The sequence below is a fragment of the Lithobates pipiens genome, unplaced genomic scaffold (genome assembly GCF_037356315.1).
Source record: "Lithobates pipiens isolate NorthernLeopardFrog02 unplaced genomic scaffold, aLitPip1_a1.2 Scaffold_16, whole genome shotgun sequence".
Classification (NCBI taxonomy): Eukaryota; Metazoa; Chordata; class Amphibia; order Anura; family Ranidae; genus Lithobates; species Lithobates pipiens.
The window spans coordinates 165,233,664-165,251,813 of NW_027507748.1; the positions used below are offsets into that span (position 1 = coordinate 165,233,664).

The 18,150-nt window shown below is 43.7% G+C and overlaps 1 protein-coding gene across 1 annotated transcript in view; it reads left to right on the plus strand.

Annotated features, from left to right (window-relative positions):
• The window catches only part of MAP3K15 (mitogen-activated protein kinase kinase kinase 15), a 287,980-nt gene that overhangs the window by 244,430 nt on the left and 25,400 nt on the right, over positions 1–18,150 (plus strand). The window contains exons 23-26 of the mRNA XM_077480742.1: positions 1,091–1,276; positions 9,465–9,570; positions 13,123–13,327; positions 17,516–17,625. Of these exons, the coding sequence (XP_077336868.1) occupies positions 1,091–1,276; positions 9,465–9,570; positions 13,123–13,327; positions 17,516–17,625 (607 nt within the window). The remainder of the gene's footprint in view (positions 1–1,090; positions 1,277–9,464; positions 9,571–13,122; positions 13,328–17,515; positions 17,626–18,150) is intronic.

The window sequence follows — 18,150 nt, forward strand, 5'->3', positions numbered from 1 at the left end:
TTACAGGATGACCTGATTGGATCCTCCAGTCTCTTCTGTGGAGCGGGGGATGTCAGCAGACACATGTCCGCTGACACCCATCACCATCCGATTCAATCCTGTCCGCCAAAAATAGACGGATGGTGGTCCTATTTCCCATCCATCCAGCGGATCAGATAGAAACGGGCAGACAGTCTGTTTCCATCCGATTGCCCCATAGGGGAGAGTGGGACTATGACCGTGTCTGCTCTTCACAGCAGTGTGGACATTTACCTGTCATTTGCCTGCTCAGCAGAGAGGTACCCCACAGAGCAATCAGATTCCGCTTAGCGGAGAGCGCCCGTGTGAAAGGGGCCTAAAGGCTTCTGGTGATTCCAGCAATGAGGACTATAGACAGAAGCCCACCCAAGTATAGGTACAGAAAGTGTGGCTCCCATGGTCAGTAGCATCATCACGGTCAGCCTAAACACATCATTAATCAATTTATAATTCTAAGGCTGCAATCACACCTGAGCGTTTTGTTTTCAGGCAGAAAGTTGCGCGTTTCAACAGCGTTTTTGCACAGGTCAAAAGGTCACCAATGTAAAAAGCAGAAAAACGACTGTAATCTGCCTAAGAAGAAGCTCCTGTACTTTTTTTAAGCTTTGTGCGTTTTTTCTTCAGGCTATAAAATGCTCAGATGTGACCAGGGGCCACTTAAATGAATGGGATTTTGTTTGCTTGGCATTTAAGAGCTGAAAACTCTCAGGAGTGAATGCTAGGGATGAGCTCTGGTGTGTTCGCATGGAACACGTACAGAACCCGCCAGGAAGGCAGCGCTGCGCTAATCACAGGCAGTGAGACATTGCCCCAATGTGCGGCAGCAGAGATCGGAAAATGTCTCACTGCCTGTGATTAGCGCAGCGCTGCGCCGACTTTCTGGCGGGCTCTGCATGTGTTCAATGCGAACGCGCCTGAACTCATCCCTAGTGAATGCAGCCTAAATGCAGATTATCCTAGAAATACAGACAAACATATAGCATTCCATGCTTCCCAAGCTATTATGGACTTTAAGAAACTGAAATTTGCTATGTATGTTGTTTCTTTAAAAAGTACCATGTCTGTTTTGCAGAGCTCAGAAGATGTGCAACTCTCAGTCACTCACATCAAACAGATTATCAATATTCTGAGAGACTTTATGCGCTCCCCAGAGCATAGGGTCATGGCCTCCACAATCTCCAAACTAAAAGTGGACTTGGACTTTGACAGCACGTCTATAAATCAAATCCAGCTGGTCTTGTTTGGGTTTCAAGATGCAGTAAGTTCTAAATTGGTACAACTCTTGCAAGAAGGAAAAGTGTGTAATAAATGTAATAAGTCTGTAATAACCTATGCCAGTGATGGCGAACCTTGGTACCCCAGATGTTTTGGAACTACATTTTCCATGATGCTCATGCACTCTGTGGTGTAGTTGAGCATCATGGGAAAAGTAGTTCCAAAACATCTGGGGTGCCAAGGTTCGCTATCACTGACCTATGCCAACCCATCAGCTTTAACCACTTGAGCATTTTTTGCTATTTAACACTGCTATTTTACTGGCAGTTACGCAGTAATGCTACTCTGTGTCCAAACAAAATGTATATAATTTTATTTTTAGGAAATAGTGCTTTCTTTAGGTGGTATTTGATCACTACTGGGTTGTTATTCTTTGGATATAAATGAAAAAAGACAGAAAATGTTGGCCAAAATGTATTCTGCTACATGTCTTTGATAAAAAAAAAAATCCCAATAAGTGTATATTGATTGGTTTACGTGAAAGTTATAGCGTCTACAATCTATGGAATATACACTGGAATTTTATTATATAGGGACTGTGCTAATGACACTGGCTGGGAAAGAGTTCACTTTTACGCCAATCAAGGGGTTAAATGTATGCCTAACAATATGTAATGTATGCTGCTTTTTACTAAGAGCCGGTTCACACAGCGGGCGATGCGAGGCGACACGACTCGCCTCGCCTCGCTCTCGCAAGTCGCCCCCGTTCTGTACAATGGAACCGTTCTGAGAGGAGCGACTCGAGTCGCTCCGACTCAGAAAAAAGGTTCCTGTACTACTTTTGGGCGACCTCGGGGCGACTTGCATTGACTTCTATACAGAAGTCATCTGCAAGTTGCCGCTGAGGTCGCGGCAGGTCGCGGCGAGGCAAGTCGGAGTCGCCTCGCCTCGCCTGCAGTGTGAACTGGCCCTAAAGGTCTCTTTGTTTATTATTGCTGCTTTGCAGAGATATGGATCACAGAGATGTTCCCTCCCACAATGGGTGGATGTGAACTCTGGCCAAAAAGAGTTTTTGGGCATTTGCAATGTAAAAATAAATGAAGTGTGTGCAATTTGCAGCCACTTCAGGGTTAAGTAATACTTTTTGTTTTCTTTTCAGCACTCAGTGCCGGACATCTGGTGCTTAACATTACAATTCCATCTGGAGTATACAGATCACAGAGGGTCGCTTGCTTTGCAGCTCCTCCATTCTGAAAAAGTCTAATCTACATTCTTTTCAATGAATGGAATGTGTTCTGTGATTGGAGGGGGTGCAGATGAATGTTACAACCTTCCATCCTCAAATCATAGAGCACCTTGTACTCATCAAAAAGAATGCAAGATGTTTTGGAATAGACGAGCTGGAGAGTGAGCAGCTGACCGGCAGTGATCTATGTGCTCCACCCGAACTATACGTTTCAGCTTCAGTGCTGACTGCGCTATACGGGGAGAAGGAACGTAAGAATGTTACATAACACAACAGCGCCCACACATTTCACACTTCATTGGTGTTCATTTATTTTTTACAGTGCAAGTAGCTGAAATCTGTTTTGGCCAGAGTTCAGCTTTAAAGAATATGTAAGCCCAACATTTTAATATTCCTGGTATGTGTCTGTTGTACCATGTACAAAGGACCTGTTCTCGTTGCATTGCTTCCTTTGTGTGAAACCCCTGGTGTTCCTGTCAGTCCCTATGCTTTCTTGTTAACAACTGACCACACTAGGCATGAGAGCACAGCATGGCCAGTTTTCTAGCTGTGCTGAGAACTCATCCAATGGTCAGACTTGTTCTAACATGACATGACTAAAATCAGACCCTTCTGGTCACAAGTAACAAAATTTGTTTCTTATAACTTTCATGATCCCAAGGTTGTGTTTTTTCAGTAATTTTGGTGAAGTAGATTTGAACACAGCCAAAAAAACTTTTATAAGACTGTTCCTTTTTTATGCTAGGAACACTACAGTTCTTAATTGGTCGCTGGCGCAGTTCAACATATTATTAGTCTGAAACATTTGGTGAATAATGTGACCATGTATTTTATGCAGGTTACCTTCAGGTGATTGGACACTGGCAAAAGCTTTGCAAGTGCAGCCCCCAGGGGCATGCTTATATAATCTCACACACTCCTGGAGACTCCAGTTTTTATTTTTTTACTAGTTTCTTTAGATGATGGACTTCTACTCCTTTTTTAACCATTCCTTTTCTCTATTGTTCATTGAAGGACACAGCTGAGCTTTGTCATGGATGGGTGTGATGCCGTCACCTTCAAGAGCAGGACACTAGGTGCAACTTAAAACTAAAATCATGCCTAGGGGGTGGCCCTGTGGTAGTGGCCAAACCTACCATCTGCAGAACAGGATTCAGTTTTTCTAGTGTCCTCCTTAGAAATAGGATGCTAAGAATTTTCTCTTTCCTTTTTTTGTTTGTTTTTGTTCTGATGTTATGCACCTGTTGATGGATTTCTGTTCCACTTGATAGCGTGAAGATCATTTTTGTTGTGAGTCAACTGAGGTGCTGGGTGACAGGATGGGTACACTTATGGGCCTTTGGGTGAGTGGAGGGAGTAGGGTCCTTTCCCCTACTCACTGCTTCGGAGCTCTCTCAGCGGCACAGACACAGGAAAGGGCATCCAGCACTGCCTCACACCACCAATCGCTGGCAGTTTTCAGGGCAGCTGTGATCCTGCAGTCTCCTATCTCTTCACTGCTACCCTGGATCTCCTATCTTTCTCTGTGGTGCTGGGTTGCCTCTGCTACTTCTCTTTTAGCAGGTGCTGGTCCAGGTGCTGGTGAGTGTATCTCTGAGGGCAGAGGGGGTTAGGGGTTGCTCCCTTCTGCATCCTGGAAAGGGCCCTATTGTGCAAGCTCACTACCAAGTGCCCTGTTTCCCCAAGTCAACATCTGAGGTATCAGATGTGGAACTGTCCCGCTCCCTGCCTCCAGGGTCTTCTGTGGTGGATTCCTTGTCCTCTGATAGTTAGGAAAGGCTGCTGGCATCTAAGTTAGCCCAAGGGAAGGATTTGGTCTTCCACCTCATTACTGCGGTCAGGGAAACTTTGAAGATAGCGGATTCCCGGCCCCCACTGCAGACTCTCAAGTTCCTTATGGGACTTACCAACAGAAAAAGTCTTCTAAAGTTTTTCCATATGATCATTTTTTTGATGATGTCATCTACAAACCCTGGTTGCATCTGACTAAGCTGTTCTCCCTACCCTTGCTCTTTGCTGTCCGCTATTCATTTTGAAGAAGCATTTGTTAAAAAGTGGGGATCCCCCCTTCCCCATGGTGAAACCCCACTGTCTCTCGCCTAAACAATGCTACCATTATCCCCTCAGAGGACTCCTCTTCTTTTCTCAACCCCACTGACAATAAGATAAAGAGCACAGCATGCTCACTGTTTGTGGCTTCTGGGGCCTTGAGCTCTCCTGTCCTAGCTTTGGTTAGGTCTTTCAGGCCCTGACAAAGTGGGAAAAGCTCTTATGCCAGGGGTTGGCTTCTGAGCAGGTCCCCCCTGATTATGTTGACTTAGCAGATCAACTAGGGCAGAGGCTACTGTACTTGTGGAGAGATTGGCTGTGAATTTCAGTCAGGTGGTCTCTTGCATGACTGCCATTGTCATGATCTTATGGCATCTTCTCTGGCTTAAAGTGGTTGTAAACCCTTACAAACCACTTTGACCTACAGGTAAGCCTAGATTAAGGCTTACCTGTAGGTCCAAGAAATATCTCCCAAACCTATACGGTTTAGAAGATATTTGCCCGAAGACGGGCACCTCTGTCTATGGCGCATGCGCCGTAGACAGCGACACGCAGGCGCACTGAGCGGGGCATCGTCGATGACGACGATGCCGCGCAATGCCGCGCGTCTCGGTTCCTGTGCGCATGCGCGGGAGTGACATCATCGCTGCTCCGGCGAATCACAGCGCCGGAGCAGCGAGACCCACGGAGACCCACCAAGAAGATGGACGCTCGGAACTACAGGGGACAGCGGTGACTTCGCTGGCTCCTGTGTCAGGTAAGTGACACATAATGGACTACTATGCGATGCATAGTAGTCCATTATGCTTTGTCTTTGCAGGGAATGAAAGAGAAAGTAAACTCATCAGGGTTTACTTCCTCTTTAAATCATGGTCTGCTGACCAGACCTCCAAGAAAGTCCTCATGGAAAAAAAGCCATTTGAGGGCGACTGTCCATTCGGTGCATCCATGGACGACATAGTTAAGAATGTCACTGGAGCAAGAGCACCTTTCTTCCCCAAAATCCTAAGCCTAAGGACTTCTGTCAAAGGCCAAAACTTCTTTTTTTCCACTCACAAAGGTCTTTTCATGGCCAAGGCTCTTCCTCCAAGGACAGGTCCACCATACATTCTGTCTCCTCTGATGCCAAGCATTCTTGGAGGAGGACTTGGAGGGTGGCCTGTCCAACAATCAAAACCTTGGAGGAACTAGGCTGGGTTCTCAGTCTGCGAAAGTCGGTCTTGACTCCATCTCTGCGTTTGGACACGTCCATGGGCAAACTGTTTCTCCCTTAAGAGAAACTTCAGAAGTTGCGTTCACATTTTCGCCTTCTTTCTGTGTGAACAGAATCCTTTTATTTTTTCTTGAAGATTCTGGGCCTCATAGTAGCTGCCTTCGGGCCCTTATGCACGGCACCACACCAGATCTCTTCAATAGGAGATCCTGGCCAAGTGGACCAGTTCCTGGGTCACTGAACCTTTCATCTACCTTTCTCAGTCTGTTCAGGTGGTGGGGCGTAATGAATCACCTTTCCATTCAGGGTCACTGGTCCTTGGAGGAGTCCATCCTTCCAGGTAATATGCTGAAACTCCAGGCAGTCCAGCTTGCTCTTGCTTGTTGGATAATGCTCCTCCGGGCCTGTCTGATCAGGGTGCAGTTAGACCACGCCATGGCTGTGGCTTACAGCAATCACCAGAGCGACACCAACAACTCTGCAGTGGCCCTGGAAGCATCTTGGATTCTTGATTGGTTGGAGCTTCATGTTCCAGCCCTATCAGCAGTAAATATTCTGGGACTGGACAGCTGGCAAGTCACCACAGTGTGGATCGGGGGAATAGTGGTTACATCCCGAAATGTTACTTCAGATTTGTCAGCGTTGGGGCATGTCAACCTCTTTGTGTCTGGGTTCAACCAGAAGGTCCCCGGATTTGAGGCCAGGTCCAGGAACACGTGGGCAGATGCAGTGGATGCTCTGGTGGCTCCATGGCAGGAATACACCCTGATCTATGCCTTCCCTCCCCTAAAGCCCCTACTTTGGTTGCTTTCACAGATAGAGCAGGAGGGCATTCCAGTTGTCCTGGTGGCTCTGGATTAGCTGTGCAGGGCTTGGTTTGCAGATCTCATTTGGATGGTTGCGGATGCGACTTAGTGACTTCCTCTTTGCCCAGATTTTCTCTCCCAAGGTCCTATGTACCACCCTGCTTTATAGTCACTGGCTTTAAAGGCTTGGCTGTTGAGAACCAGGTAAAGAAGGACAAGGTGATTATTTCCTCTATGCTTAGAACTTGGAAGTCTATATCTTGATTAATCTTTTATCAAAGCTGGAAGGCCTATTTTGCTTATTGCGAGTCTTTGGGTGTTCTTCCCCGCAGGTTTTCGGTGGCCCGAATTCTGACTTTACTTCAAAGGGATCAATGGTTGGCCTTCAATATGGTTAGGGTCCAGGTGTCTGCTTTTGGCCATTCTTTTTCAACACCCCTTAGCCTTCTGTTCCCTTGTTCATACCTTTTATGGGGGGGGGGGGTCACTCAGGTGGCTCCTCCTTTTAGGCTCCCCTTACCGCCATGGAACCTGAATCATCTTGTTGGCCTTGTAAAACTCCCCCTTTTGAATTTATCACAGAAGGTGGCCTTCTTGGAGGCCACAATTTCAGCTCATCGGGTGTCCGAGCTCATAACTCTTTCCAGTAAGCAACTTTTTTGTGTTGCATAAGGACAAGGCGGTTCATTGTCCTAGGCTAGTCTTTTTTGCCAAAAGTGGTGTTGGCCTTCCATCTCAACAAATACTGTACATCATTTTGCCCTCCTTGTGTATACATCCCTTTCACCCAATGGAAGTGGCTCTATATTGCCTGGAGGTGGTCAGGGCTAATAAAGTATATCTTTCAGCTACTGTGTCTATTCAGATGTTTGAGGCACTGTCTGTCATTCCAGAAGGTACTAGATAAATTCAAGCTGCCTTGTATTCTATTATTTCGAAGGTGCATCTGTTGTGCGGTGATCCAGGCCTCCTTTTTTTTTGGGGTCATGAGACTCTGTTCCTGATTAATGCACACCCTACCTGGGCACTGAACGCGTTCTGGGCTTTTCATCTTTCTGCTTCTGTTGTTCAGGTTTGTAAGGTGGTTACTTGTTTGGTATCTTGTAATCATCACTGACTGTGGAAACTTAACACTGGACCTCATGCAACTTGGATTCTATGCCTCTCCTCTCTAATCTTCCTCCAGATTGTGGGACCTTAATTTCCAAATGAAAAGCAAAACTTTCCACAGTCCGTTATGATTTGGGGAGCTGTGTCATCTGCTGGTGTTGGTCCATTGTGTTTTATCAAGTCCAAAATCAGCACACCTCTGCTAGGAAATCTGCACTTCATGCTTCCCTCTGCTTACCAGCTTTAAAGAGATGCTGATTTCATTTTCCAGCAGGACTTAGCACCTGCCCTCACTGCCAAAAGTACCGATACCTGAAGGCCGCTATCAATGCAACCTGGGCTTCCATAACACCTCAGCAGTGCTACAGGCTGATCGCCTCCATGCCACGCCACATTGATGCATTAATCATGCAAATGGAGCCCCGACCAAGTATTGAGTGCATACTATACTGTACATGGACATCATTTTTCAGTAAACCAACATTTCTGTATTAAAAATCCTTATTTTTTTATCAGTCTTATGTAATATATTATAATTTTCTGAGATCCTGAATTTTGGGTTTTCACAAGCTGTAAACCATAATCATCAAAATTAAAATAAAGAAATGCTTGAAATATATCACCTCTGTGTGTAATGAATCTATATAATATATGAGTTGAATTTTTTTTTAATTGAATTACTGAACTAAATTTAACTTTTTAAAGATATTCAAATTTTATGACATGCACCTGTATATACAGTTATGCTTTGTGGCGTGTGGCGCACAAGCTGCAGGGTGGCTGTTACTGGTGCCTGCGCTGGAGCCAAGTGCGGGGACTCTGGGACAAAACCTTGATTCGCTAGGACTTACATCAAGATGGTTGGGGGAGGTATGGATAACCCTTTGGGAGAGGATGCCTTTGACATGGCTATTACAACTCTTAGGTGTATTGTAAGGAGCCATTTTTATTATTGCACAGGAACAAGGTGTTCTTAACACCAGGATCTTTTCTACCCAAGGAGGTCTCTCTGTTCCATCTCAGTAAGGATATTGTACTTCTTTCCCTCTGTCCCGCTCCTAAATACACAGATGACATTTCCTTACACTGTCTAGATGTTGTGTGGGTTGTCAGGATCTACCTACCAGCCAGGTTTTCTGTTTACCAAACTGAGTCCCGTTTTGTTCTCCCTCCTTGCTCCACCATTGCCAGGTGGATCAGACAACTTTTTTCCGGGGCCTATCCTTTTAAGCTCTCTTTCCTATCAGAACTCTCCAGCATCATGCATCTAACTAGTTTTTTGTGGGCATTTTAGCCCTTGTGTTTGCCCACCCCCTAGTTTTTGATTGGGAGTGCCCCATGGTTTTTGAATAAAAGTCTTGTTTCCTGTACTGTATGATTAAGATAATGGACATTTTGACTCGCTTGTAAATTCCTTCTCTTGAAGTGCAGTACAGGACACAGGCCTCCCTCCCCTCCGTCTCTGGTGGTCTCTCCTTATTGCTTGATTAAAAAACTGGAGTGGGTGTGGTTTAATGAGCCTACCCTAGGTACAGACCTAGCAACGTTTTTGCCAGTATCCATTCACTTGAAGGTAGCCTGAATATAACCTATTGTCTATGGATACAAACCCTATGTCCTTTACTGTACTCCAAGATATTGATTTTAAAGGTCAAAGGTCTCTTTTTTGAATTTACTAGTCATCAAAGAATAAAAAAATTTTAATAATATTTTTGCGGCACTAACTTTTTCCATTGTAATTATAGGATGTTTGTAGGGAACAGTTGTGCAACTAACAGTGTATGATCTGTTGTTTCTATTTTACCAGGTCAATAAAGTCTTAAGGAATCACTTAATCCGGCCACACTGGATGTTTGCTATGGATAATATCATTCGTCGAGCAGTGCAGGCAGCTGTCACTATTCTCATTCCTGGTAAGATCACTGAACTTTCAGAGGAGGTGTGATTAAGATGATTCTCTTCAGCTGCTACAAGAATGCCACCTGTCATTGTCCTACCTTAGTCAGGCCGGGTTCACATTTGTACAATAAATGCTCCGACACTGGGAGCTCATGTCACATGACATGTGAAAATCAATGTTTCCCTATGAGAGCCATCTTAACTGGTCCTACACAAGTTGGTCTTACTTTGAAAATGCTACCTGCACTACTTTGGTCCGACTTTGATCCTACTTCAGCTCAGTGAATATCACTGAAATAGGAAAGTCGCATTGCCGTCTTAACTGATCCAACTTTGGCATGCGACTTGTGCTCTGATGATTTTAAAGGGGAACTCCAAGCCAAATGTAAAAAAAAACATGGGTTTCCCCTCCAAGAGCATACCAGGCCCTTTGGTCTGGCATGGATTTTAAGGGGAACCCCCACACCGGAAAAAAGGCATGGAGGTCCCCCCCAAAATCCATAACAGACCCTTATCCGAGCACACAGCCCGGCAGGTCAGGAAAGGAGCCCCCCCTCCTCATGAACTGTACCAGGCTGCATGCACTCATCATGGGGTGGGTGCTTTGGGTCATCTGTGCCCTTCCCACCCCAAAGCACCTTGTCCCCATGTTGATGAGGACAAGGCCCTCATCAACCTCTTCCCGACAACCCTGGCCGTTGGTTGTCAGGGTCTGCGGACGGGGGGCTTATCGGAATGTTGAAGCCCCCTTCAACAAGGGGGCCCCCCACCCTGTGTGAATGAGTGTCGGGTACTCATTCACCCAAAAAAAAAAGTGTCAAACATAAAACGCAGTACACATTTTTTAAATAATTTATTAAGGCAGTTCCGGTGTCACTTCCAATTTCCCCTCCCTGGCTCTTCTGCCTCCTCAGATGAGGTCTTCTGTCTCTGCTGATTCTTGTCCATTCTCTTCTGATGTCTTCTAGTTGTCCCCAGAGGCCATACCCCTTATGACGTCACCGCCCCATCATGCCTCGGGCAATGACATCATAAGTGGTGGGCCCGCCTCATGCCAATATAAGTAGTGGCACGCCGCCCACCAAGCATTAGAGGGGGAGAGAGCGTTGAGCCAACATCAGAAGAACAGAGGGAGAAGACAGCGGAGAAGACCCGGCAGAGGCAGAAGACAGCATTTTATTGACACTTTTTTTTTTTTAGGGCCCCCCGCCCCAAAGTACCCATCCCCCATGTTGAGGGCATGCAGCCTGGCACAGCTCAGGAGGGGGAGGAGGTGCTCCTTTCTTGACCTGCCGGGCTGTGTGCTCGGAAAAGGGTCTGGTATGTATTTTGGGTGGACCCCCACGCCATTCTTCAGCATGGGAGTTCCCCTTAAAATCCATGCCAGATCAAAGTGTCTAGTATGGTCTTGGAGGGGGAACCCATGCTGTTTTTTTTTAAATGTGGCATGATTTTCCCCCTAAAGATTCATACCAGACACAGTGCCTGGTATTGTCAGGGATCACAGTCAGATCCCTGTTCATTGAAGTCGGATGGATGTCGGACTTCAAGTCGCAGGGCAAAATCGGATCCACTGTGGTCCCAATGTGAACCCTGCCTCAAAGACAATTGATAAAGAACATTTTTATTCTAAGGTAGATTAATTTTATCTTAAAATGTATTTTATCATACTTGTTTTAGGCCCCATGCACACGAGACGCCGGAGGAAACTCTGCTGAACACATATTTTTAAAAGCTGAAACCGGCATTTAAAAAAGTCAGTTTTGCTGCGATTTTTACCGCGATTTAGCAGCGTTTTACCGCGTTTGCGTCTAGAAGCGTTTAGTTAAGATAGCATCATAGACCCTCCCCAAGCTCAAAAAACAGTATTATTAACTATTTTAGCCATTATGTGAGACCAGAGTGAGTGTCAGCAGCTGTGAGAGCAGCAGTGTACTTGTATTTAGCATGTCACTTGACACTTTACCTGCCACAAGTTGGGGATTGTCCACTTGCCATATCACCTGCCACGTCACCTACCACAAGTTGTGGATTGTCCACTTGCCACGTCACCTGCCACAAGTTGTGGATTGTCCACTTGCCATGTCACCTGCCAAGTCACTTGCTACATCACCTGCCACAAGTTGTGGATTGTCCACTTGCCACGTCCACCTGCCACGTCACCTGCCACAAGTTGTGGATTGTACACTTGCCATGTCACTTGCCACAAGTTGTGGATTGTCCACTTTCCATGTCACCTGCCACAAGTTGTGGATTGTCCACTTGCCACGTCCACCTGCCACGTCACTTGCCACAACTTGTGGATTGTCCACTTGCCATGTCACCTGCCACGTTACTTGCCACATCACCTGCCACAAGTTGTGGATTGTCCACTTGCCACATCACTTGCCACGTCACATGCCATGTCACTTGCCACATCACCTGCTACAAGTTGTGAATTGTCCACTTGCCACATGACTTGCCACGTCACCTGCCACAAGTTGTGGATTGTCCACCTGCCACGTCACCTGCCACAAGTTGTGGATTGTCCACTTGCCTCGCCACCTGCCATGTCACTTGCCACGTCACCTGCCACAATGGTTTTTCATCATTTGCCATCATTTTTGAGATTTTTAATGTAAAAAAAATAGGTCACCTTTAAGAACACTTATAAACGAAAATGTTGCAGCGTTTGGTGTGTGAAACGTGGAAAACTTTCGCATCTGAACCCATTTTTTTGCTTCTGGAAAAACTAGGTTAAACGCAACTGCATAAAAACGGCAAAAAACGAGACTGTGTACATGGACACATAGGATAACATTGAATAAGTTCAGGGGCAGTTGAAAAAAGTGTCCAACTGCCTCTCAACACGCGTTTAACAGCGCCTCGTGTGCATGAGGCCTAAGATTACAAAAAAAACTCGCTCATAATTTTTCTTTATGTATGCATGCTGGGCTTTCATTATAGTAAGCACAGCAGTGCCTATGTGTTTGGAAGTGTGTACTGCTTGCAATAATGAACAGGCCTGCACTGACCATCTTAAAAGTTTGTGTCAGACTTTGTTAGTTGGGATGGCTCTGGATATGTGGAACATGTAATGATGGAAATATGATGGAAAATATACACATGAGTTTTCTATCTCCGCCTCCGATGTGCTAGCTGGGGTTGAATTGCATAATCTACATTAGCTGTTTTTTTCTGTGGTGTTAACGCTGACCATATACAGTACACATTAAACCTATAGAGATTGAATATACCATGAGCTGAATCCCCATGTTCATTCTTTATATATATACATATATATATATATATATATATATATATATATATCTCTATCACTTTCTCTATGTTCAAGTCTAATGATGTCTAAATGACCTAGTTGATTCTTATAAATAAAGAATTTAAAAAAATAAAAAATTTTTTTTAATTTTTTTTTTTTTTTTTTTATATAAACAGGAAAAAAACTATTTCCTACTACAATTTCTCCTTAGCAAGTATATCATTAATTGAAAAACAACCATAAAACTGTCTGATTGTAATCATATTTAAATTGTATACTATAGTACATGTATTTTGGTGATACACAGAGCTCAGAACACATTTGGGGCCAGCGTCAGAGAGTGAAGTGGACAAAGAAGTAGAAGATGAAGATTACCAACCAGTACAACAGAACAACTCAGAGGAAGTTGTCCATACATCAGGGGTCAGCACCTTGAGCTCGGTGGTTTCACAAGACACCCAAAGCCAGCAGTTAAACCTACAGCTTGGAAAACTCAGGCAAGAGACTAACAGGTATTATTTTTTTCTCTCTAGTGATCAGAAATAGCAATGCACACATTTGTATGGTAATTATATTTTATTCATTTTCAAAAGGGAAACAATATAGACAATCTGTAGTCAGGTACCAAATAACATAAGGTGAACATATGTCAGGGGACATATGCACAGAGCAGCCCAGATCCTCTGCTTCTCGGGTCCCTCTTCAGTGCTGCTGGCCCCTCCCTTCTGTTGAGTGCCTCCACAGCATGCAGCTTGATACAGGGGCACCCGAGCCAAGCCGCAGCTCCGGGTGTCCATTCAGACATGGACCCGTGGTCCGGCCCTCCCCTGCCCCCTCTCTCCTTATTAGCTCACTAACTTTGAGCAGCGGGAGCCAATGCCGCTTCACTGCTGTCTCAGCCAGTGAAGAGGACAACTCCCGGACAGCCAAGTCTCTCGTGCAACATTGCTGGATCATGATGGAACTCAGGTAAGTATTAGGGGGGCTGATGCACACAGAAGGTTTTTTTTTTTTATATTAATGCATAGAATGCATTAAGATTAAGAAAAACATTCTGCCTTTACAACCACTTAAAGGCCAATAACTTATTGGTGCTAAAGTGAACCCACCTCACTTAAAATATTTCTAACGTAACACAGAACTGTAGATCCTTCCATACCAAACAGTCTCGCCTCTCTGGTTAACAAAAAAAAAAAAAGCCATAATGTTCCAGTTAAGGAACTTTATTAATCCAACTTCAAATAAACTGTGAACCTTTGGCTGGCTTAGAAACTCTACCCCCAGGGAGAATCTTGTAGTCAAGGCCCAACCCAACAACAGCTTATTACTAATACATAGTAAATAAACAGTACTGGGCAAAAGTGTTAGGCAGGTGTGAAAAAAATGCTGTAAATTAAGAAAGCTTTCAGAAATAGAGGTGTTAATGGTTTATTTTTATCAATTAAAAAAAAAAAACAAGAGACCAAACATAAGAAAAATTCTAATCAAATCCATATTTTGTGTTACCACCTATTGCCTTCAAAACAGAATCAATACTTCTAGGCGCACTTGTACACAGTTTTTAAAGGTACACAGGAAGTAGGTTTTTGCAAACATCTTGTAGACTAACCACAGATCTTCTGTGGATGTAGGCTGCTTCAAATCCTTGCGCCTCTTCATATAATCCCAGACAGACTCGATAATGATAGTTGTCCATATAACCAGGGAGGCGTGTGATGAGCCCCAAATTTATTCTGCAGCCAATCAACGCCCCCAATGTCATTAGGATCGATTTTCAGCTTAAAGAAGACTAAGGAGTCTTGGAAGAGATTTTTTGGAAGAGATTTTTTGGCCCCCACAAAGCCCTGATATCATCATTATCGAGAAAAGACAGAAGGATTTGAGGTAGCCTATATCCACAGAAGATATGTGGTTAGTTCACCAAGAAGTTTTTTTTAACAAACTATCTGTCGGGTCCATTCAAAAACTGTGAGGAAGATTTACTAAAGCTGGTGCACACAGAATCTGGTGCAGCTATGCATAGTAACTAATCAGCTTCTAGCTTCAAAGCTTAACTGAACAAGCTAAAGTTAGAAGCTGAGTGGTTACTATGTACAGTTTAGTAAATCCCTCCCTCTGCGCACGTGTACCTAGAAGAATGGATGCAGGTTTGAAGCCAAAGGATGTACGCTCACTTTACATTTTGTATATTGATTAAAATAAACAATCAAAAAATATATTTTTGAAAGTATTTTATATATATATATATATATATATATATATATATATATATATATATATATATATATATATATATAGTATCTCACAAAAGTGAGTACACCCTTACATTTTTATAAATATTTTATTCTATCTTTTCATGTGACAACACTGCAGAAATTACACTTTGCTACAGTGTAAAGTAGTGAGTGTACAGCTTGTATAACGGTGTAAATTGGCTGTCCTCTCAAAATAACTCAACACACAGCCATTAATGTCTAAACTGCTGGCAACAAAACTGAATACACCCCTAAGTGAAAATTTCCAAATTTGCCCCAATTAGACATTTTCCCTCCCCGGTGTCATGTGACTCATTAGTGCTCCAGGATCTCGGGTGTAAATGGGGGAGCAGGTGTGTTCAATTTGGTGTTATTCCTCTCACTCTCTCATACTGGTCACTGGAAGTTCAGCATGGCACCTCATGGCAAAGAACTCTCTGAGTATCTAAAAAAAATAATTGTTGCTCTACCTAAAGATGGCATAGGCCAGGGATCTGCAATTAGCGGACCTCCAGATGTTGCAAAACTACAAGTCCCATCATGCCTCTGTCTCTGGGTGTCATGCTTGCGACTGTCAGAGTCTTGCTATGCTTCATGGAACTTGTAGTTATGCAACAGCTGGAGGTCCGCTAATTGCATATCCCTGGCCTAGGCTGTAAGAAGATTGCCAAGGCTCTGAAACTGAGCTGCAGCACGGTGGCCAAGACCTTACAATGGTTTAACAGTACAGGTTCCACTCAGAACAGGCCTCGCCATGATCGACTAAAGAAGTTGAGTGCACATGCTCAGTGTCATATCCAGAGGTTGTCTTTGGGAAATAGACGTATGAGTGTTTCAGCGTTGCTACAGAGGTTGAAGGGGTGGGGGGTCAGCCTGTCAGTGCTCAGACCATACACCGTACACTGCATAAAATTGGTCTGCATGGCTGTTGTCCCATAAGGAAGTCTTTTCTAAAGATGATGCACAAGGAAGCCCGCAAACAGTTTGCCAAAGACAAGCAGACTATACGTGGATTACTGGAACCATGTCCTGTGGTCTGATGAGACCAAGATAAACATATTTGGTTCAGATTGTGTCAACAGTGTGTAGCGGCAACCAGCTGAGGAGTACAAAGACAAGTGTGTCTTGCCTACAGTCAAGCATGGTGGTGGGAGTGTCATGTTCCGGGGCTGTATGAGTGCTGCTGGCAATAGGAAGCTACAGTTCATTGAGGGAACCATGTATGCCAACATGTACTGTGACATACTGAAGCAGAGCATGATCCCCTCCCGTCAGAGACTGGGCCACAGGGCAGTATTCCATCATGATACTGACCCCAAACTCCCCTCCACAATGACCACTATCTTTCTAAAGAAGCTGAGGGTAAAGGTGATGGACTGGTCAAGCATGTCTCCAGACCTAAACCCTATTAAGCATCTGTGTGGCATCCTCAAACAGAAGGTGGAGGAGCACAAGGTCGCTAACATCCACCAGCTCTGTGATGCCATCATAGAGGAGTGAAAGAGGACTCCAGTGGCAACCTGTTAAGCTGTTGTTGAACTCCATGCTGAAGAGGGTTAAGATGGTGTCCACACAAAATATTGACACTTTAGACCCAATTTGGACATTTTCAGGGGTGTACTCGCTTTTGTTGCCATTGGTTTAAACATTAATGGCTGTGTGTTGAGTTATTTTGAGGGGACAGCAAATTTACACTGTTATACAAGCTGTACACTCACTACTTAAAATTTTAGCAAAGTGTAATTTGTTCAGTGTTGTCACATTAAAAGATAGAATAAAATATTTACACTTTTGTGAAATACTGCATATAAAACCCTACCTGATCACTGTGTGGATGTTTGAGAAAAAAAACATGCATGAAAAAGTGGGGGAAAATATTACAGCAGGAGCTGACAATAGTTGTATGTGGTAAAAATCAGGACAGTGCCTCTAAATCCTCAGTAGGTACGTTCCAATCAAAAAATACTTTTCTTGTGCAAATCTCAGTACATTCCTATAAACCATCAATCTCCAACCTCTGCTGAACATGTTGGTTCTGGGAAAATGTCATCCAGTGTCCAGTGTGAAAATGGCAAATTGCAATACACAGTTATTGCAACTAACCAGAAAAGTTTTATTCCAACTGCCTTTATGTGGATGGAGGAATCTGTTTTTTTTTTTTTCTTATTTCTTTTTTTTCTTTTGTTCAGTCGTATGGCTGACAAACCAAGAATTTACCGTGTATGGCCAGCTTTAGGCTGGTTGGTTGTTTCCAACTAATATGCTTGTTTAGTTCTCTGGAAAAAAGCCCAGCCATTGTGACATTCCTAAACAATTTAAATAAAAGTGAGATTAGGAAGGTTCTTAAATGCCACGCTCATGAATGACCTGAGGGCATGTTCATAACAGTTGGGAATTAAGTCCAGATTCCATTTAATTTTAAGCTTTTCATTATTTTTATTGCAGGTTATTAGAAGACCTGGTACAGAAGGAACGGGAATACCAGTTCCTGTTAAAACAGTGTTTGGAACAGAGAAGTCATGACCTGCATTTACTCCAGATAAAATCAAGCATGGGTAACTTTTTTTTTTTAATGCTTTTTTGCATATCCTAAACTCTGCCACATCATGTTTTGGTGCCTTGGACCCGGCCGCCATTTTTGTAAAAACTGGTTTAGGAGCAATGAGTTCTTACCCATAAACAATTTTGGACAACCCACACTTAAAGTGGAACTTCACTCTCTCAATCATCATTGACTATTTTTAATCCTTATGATGCTAGCATTAGTAGATTGATAGGAAAGTATATCATATTTACAGGCATAGAAAAAAGAGGAAAAGCCGCGCTTATCAAAAAAAATTATAAAAAACTAAAAGGAGCAGCAACCCAAATGTTATACTACATTTGGCATAAAAGAAAAAAAGAGTGGGTTGCGCTACAAAAAATTACTAAACAGAAAATACACCTACGTGAAAAAGCTCACAAAAACTTTGACTTAATAATTTGTCTATCCTATGCGGAAAAGTTTGAAATGCAAGGAAATTTGGACTATCATATAAAGATAAAAAATGCTAAATCAGTGAAGACAGCACATATACCTT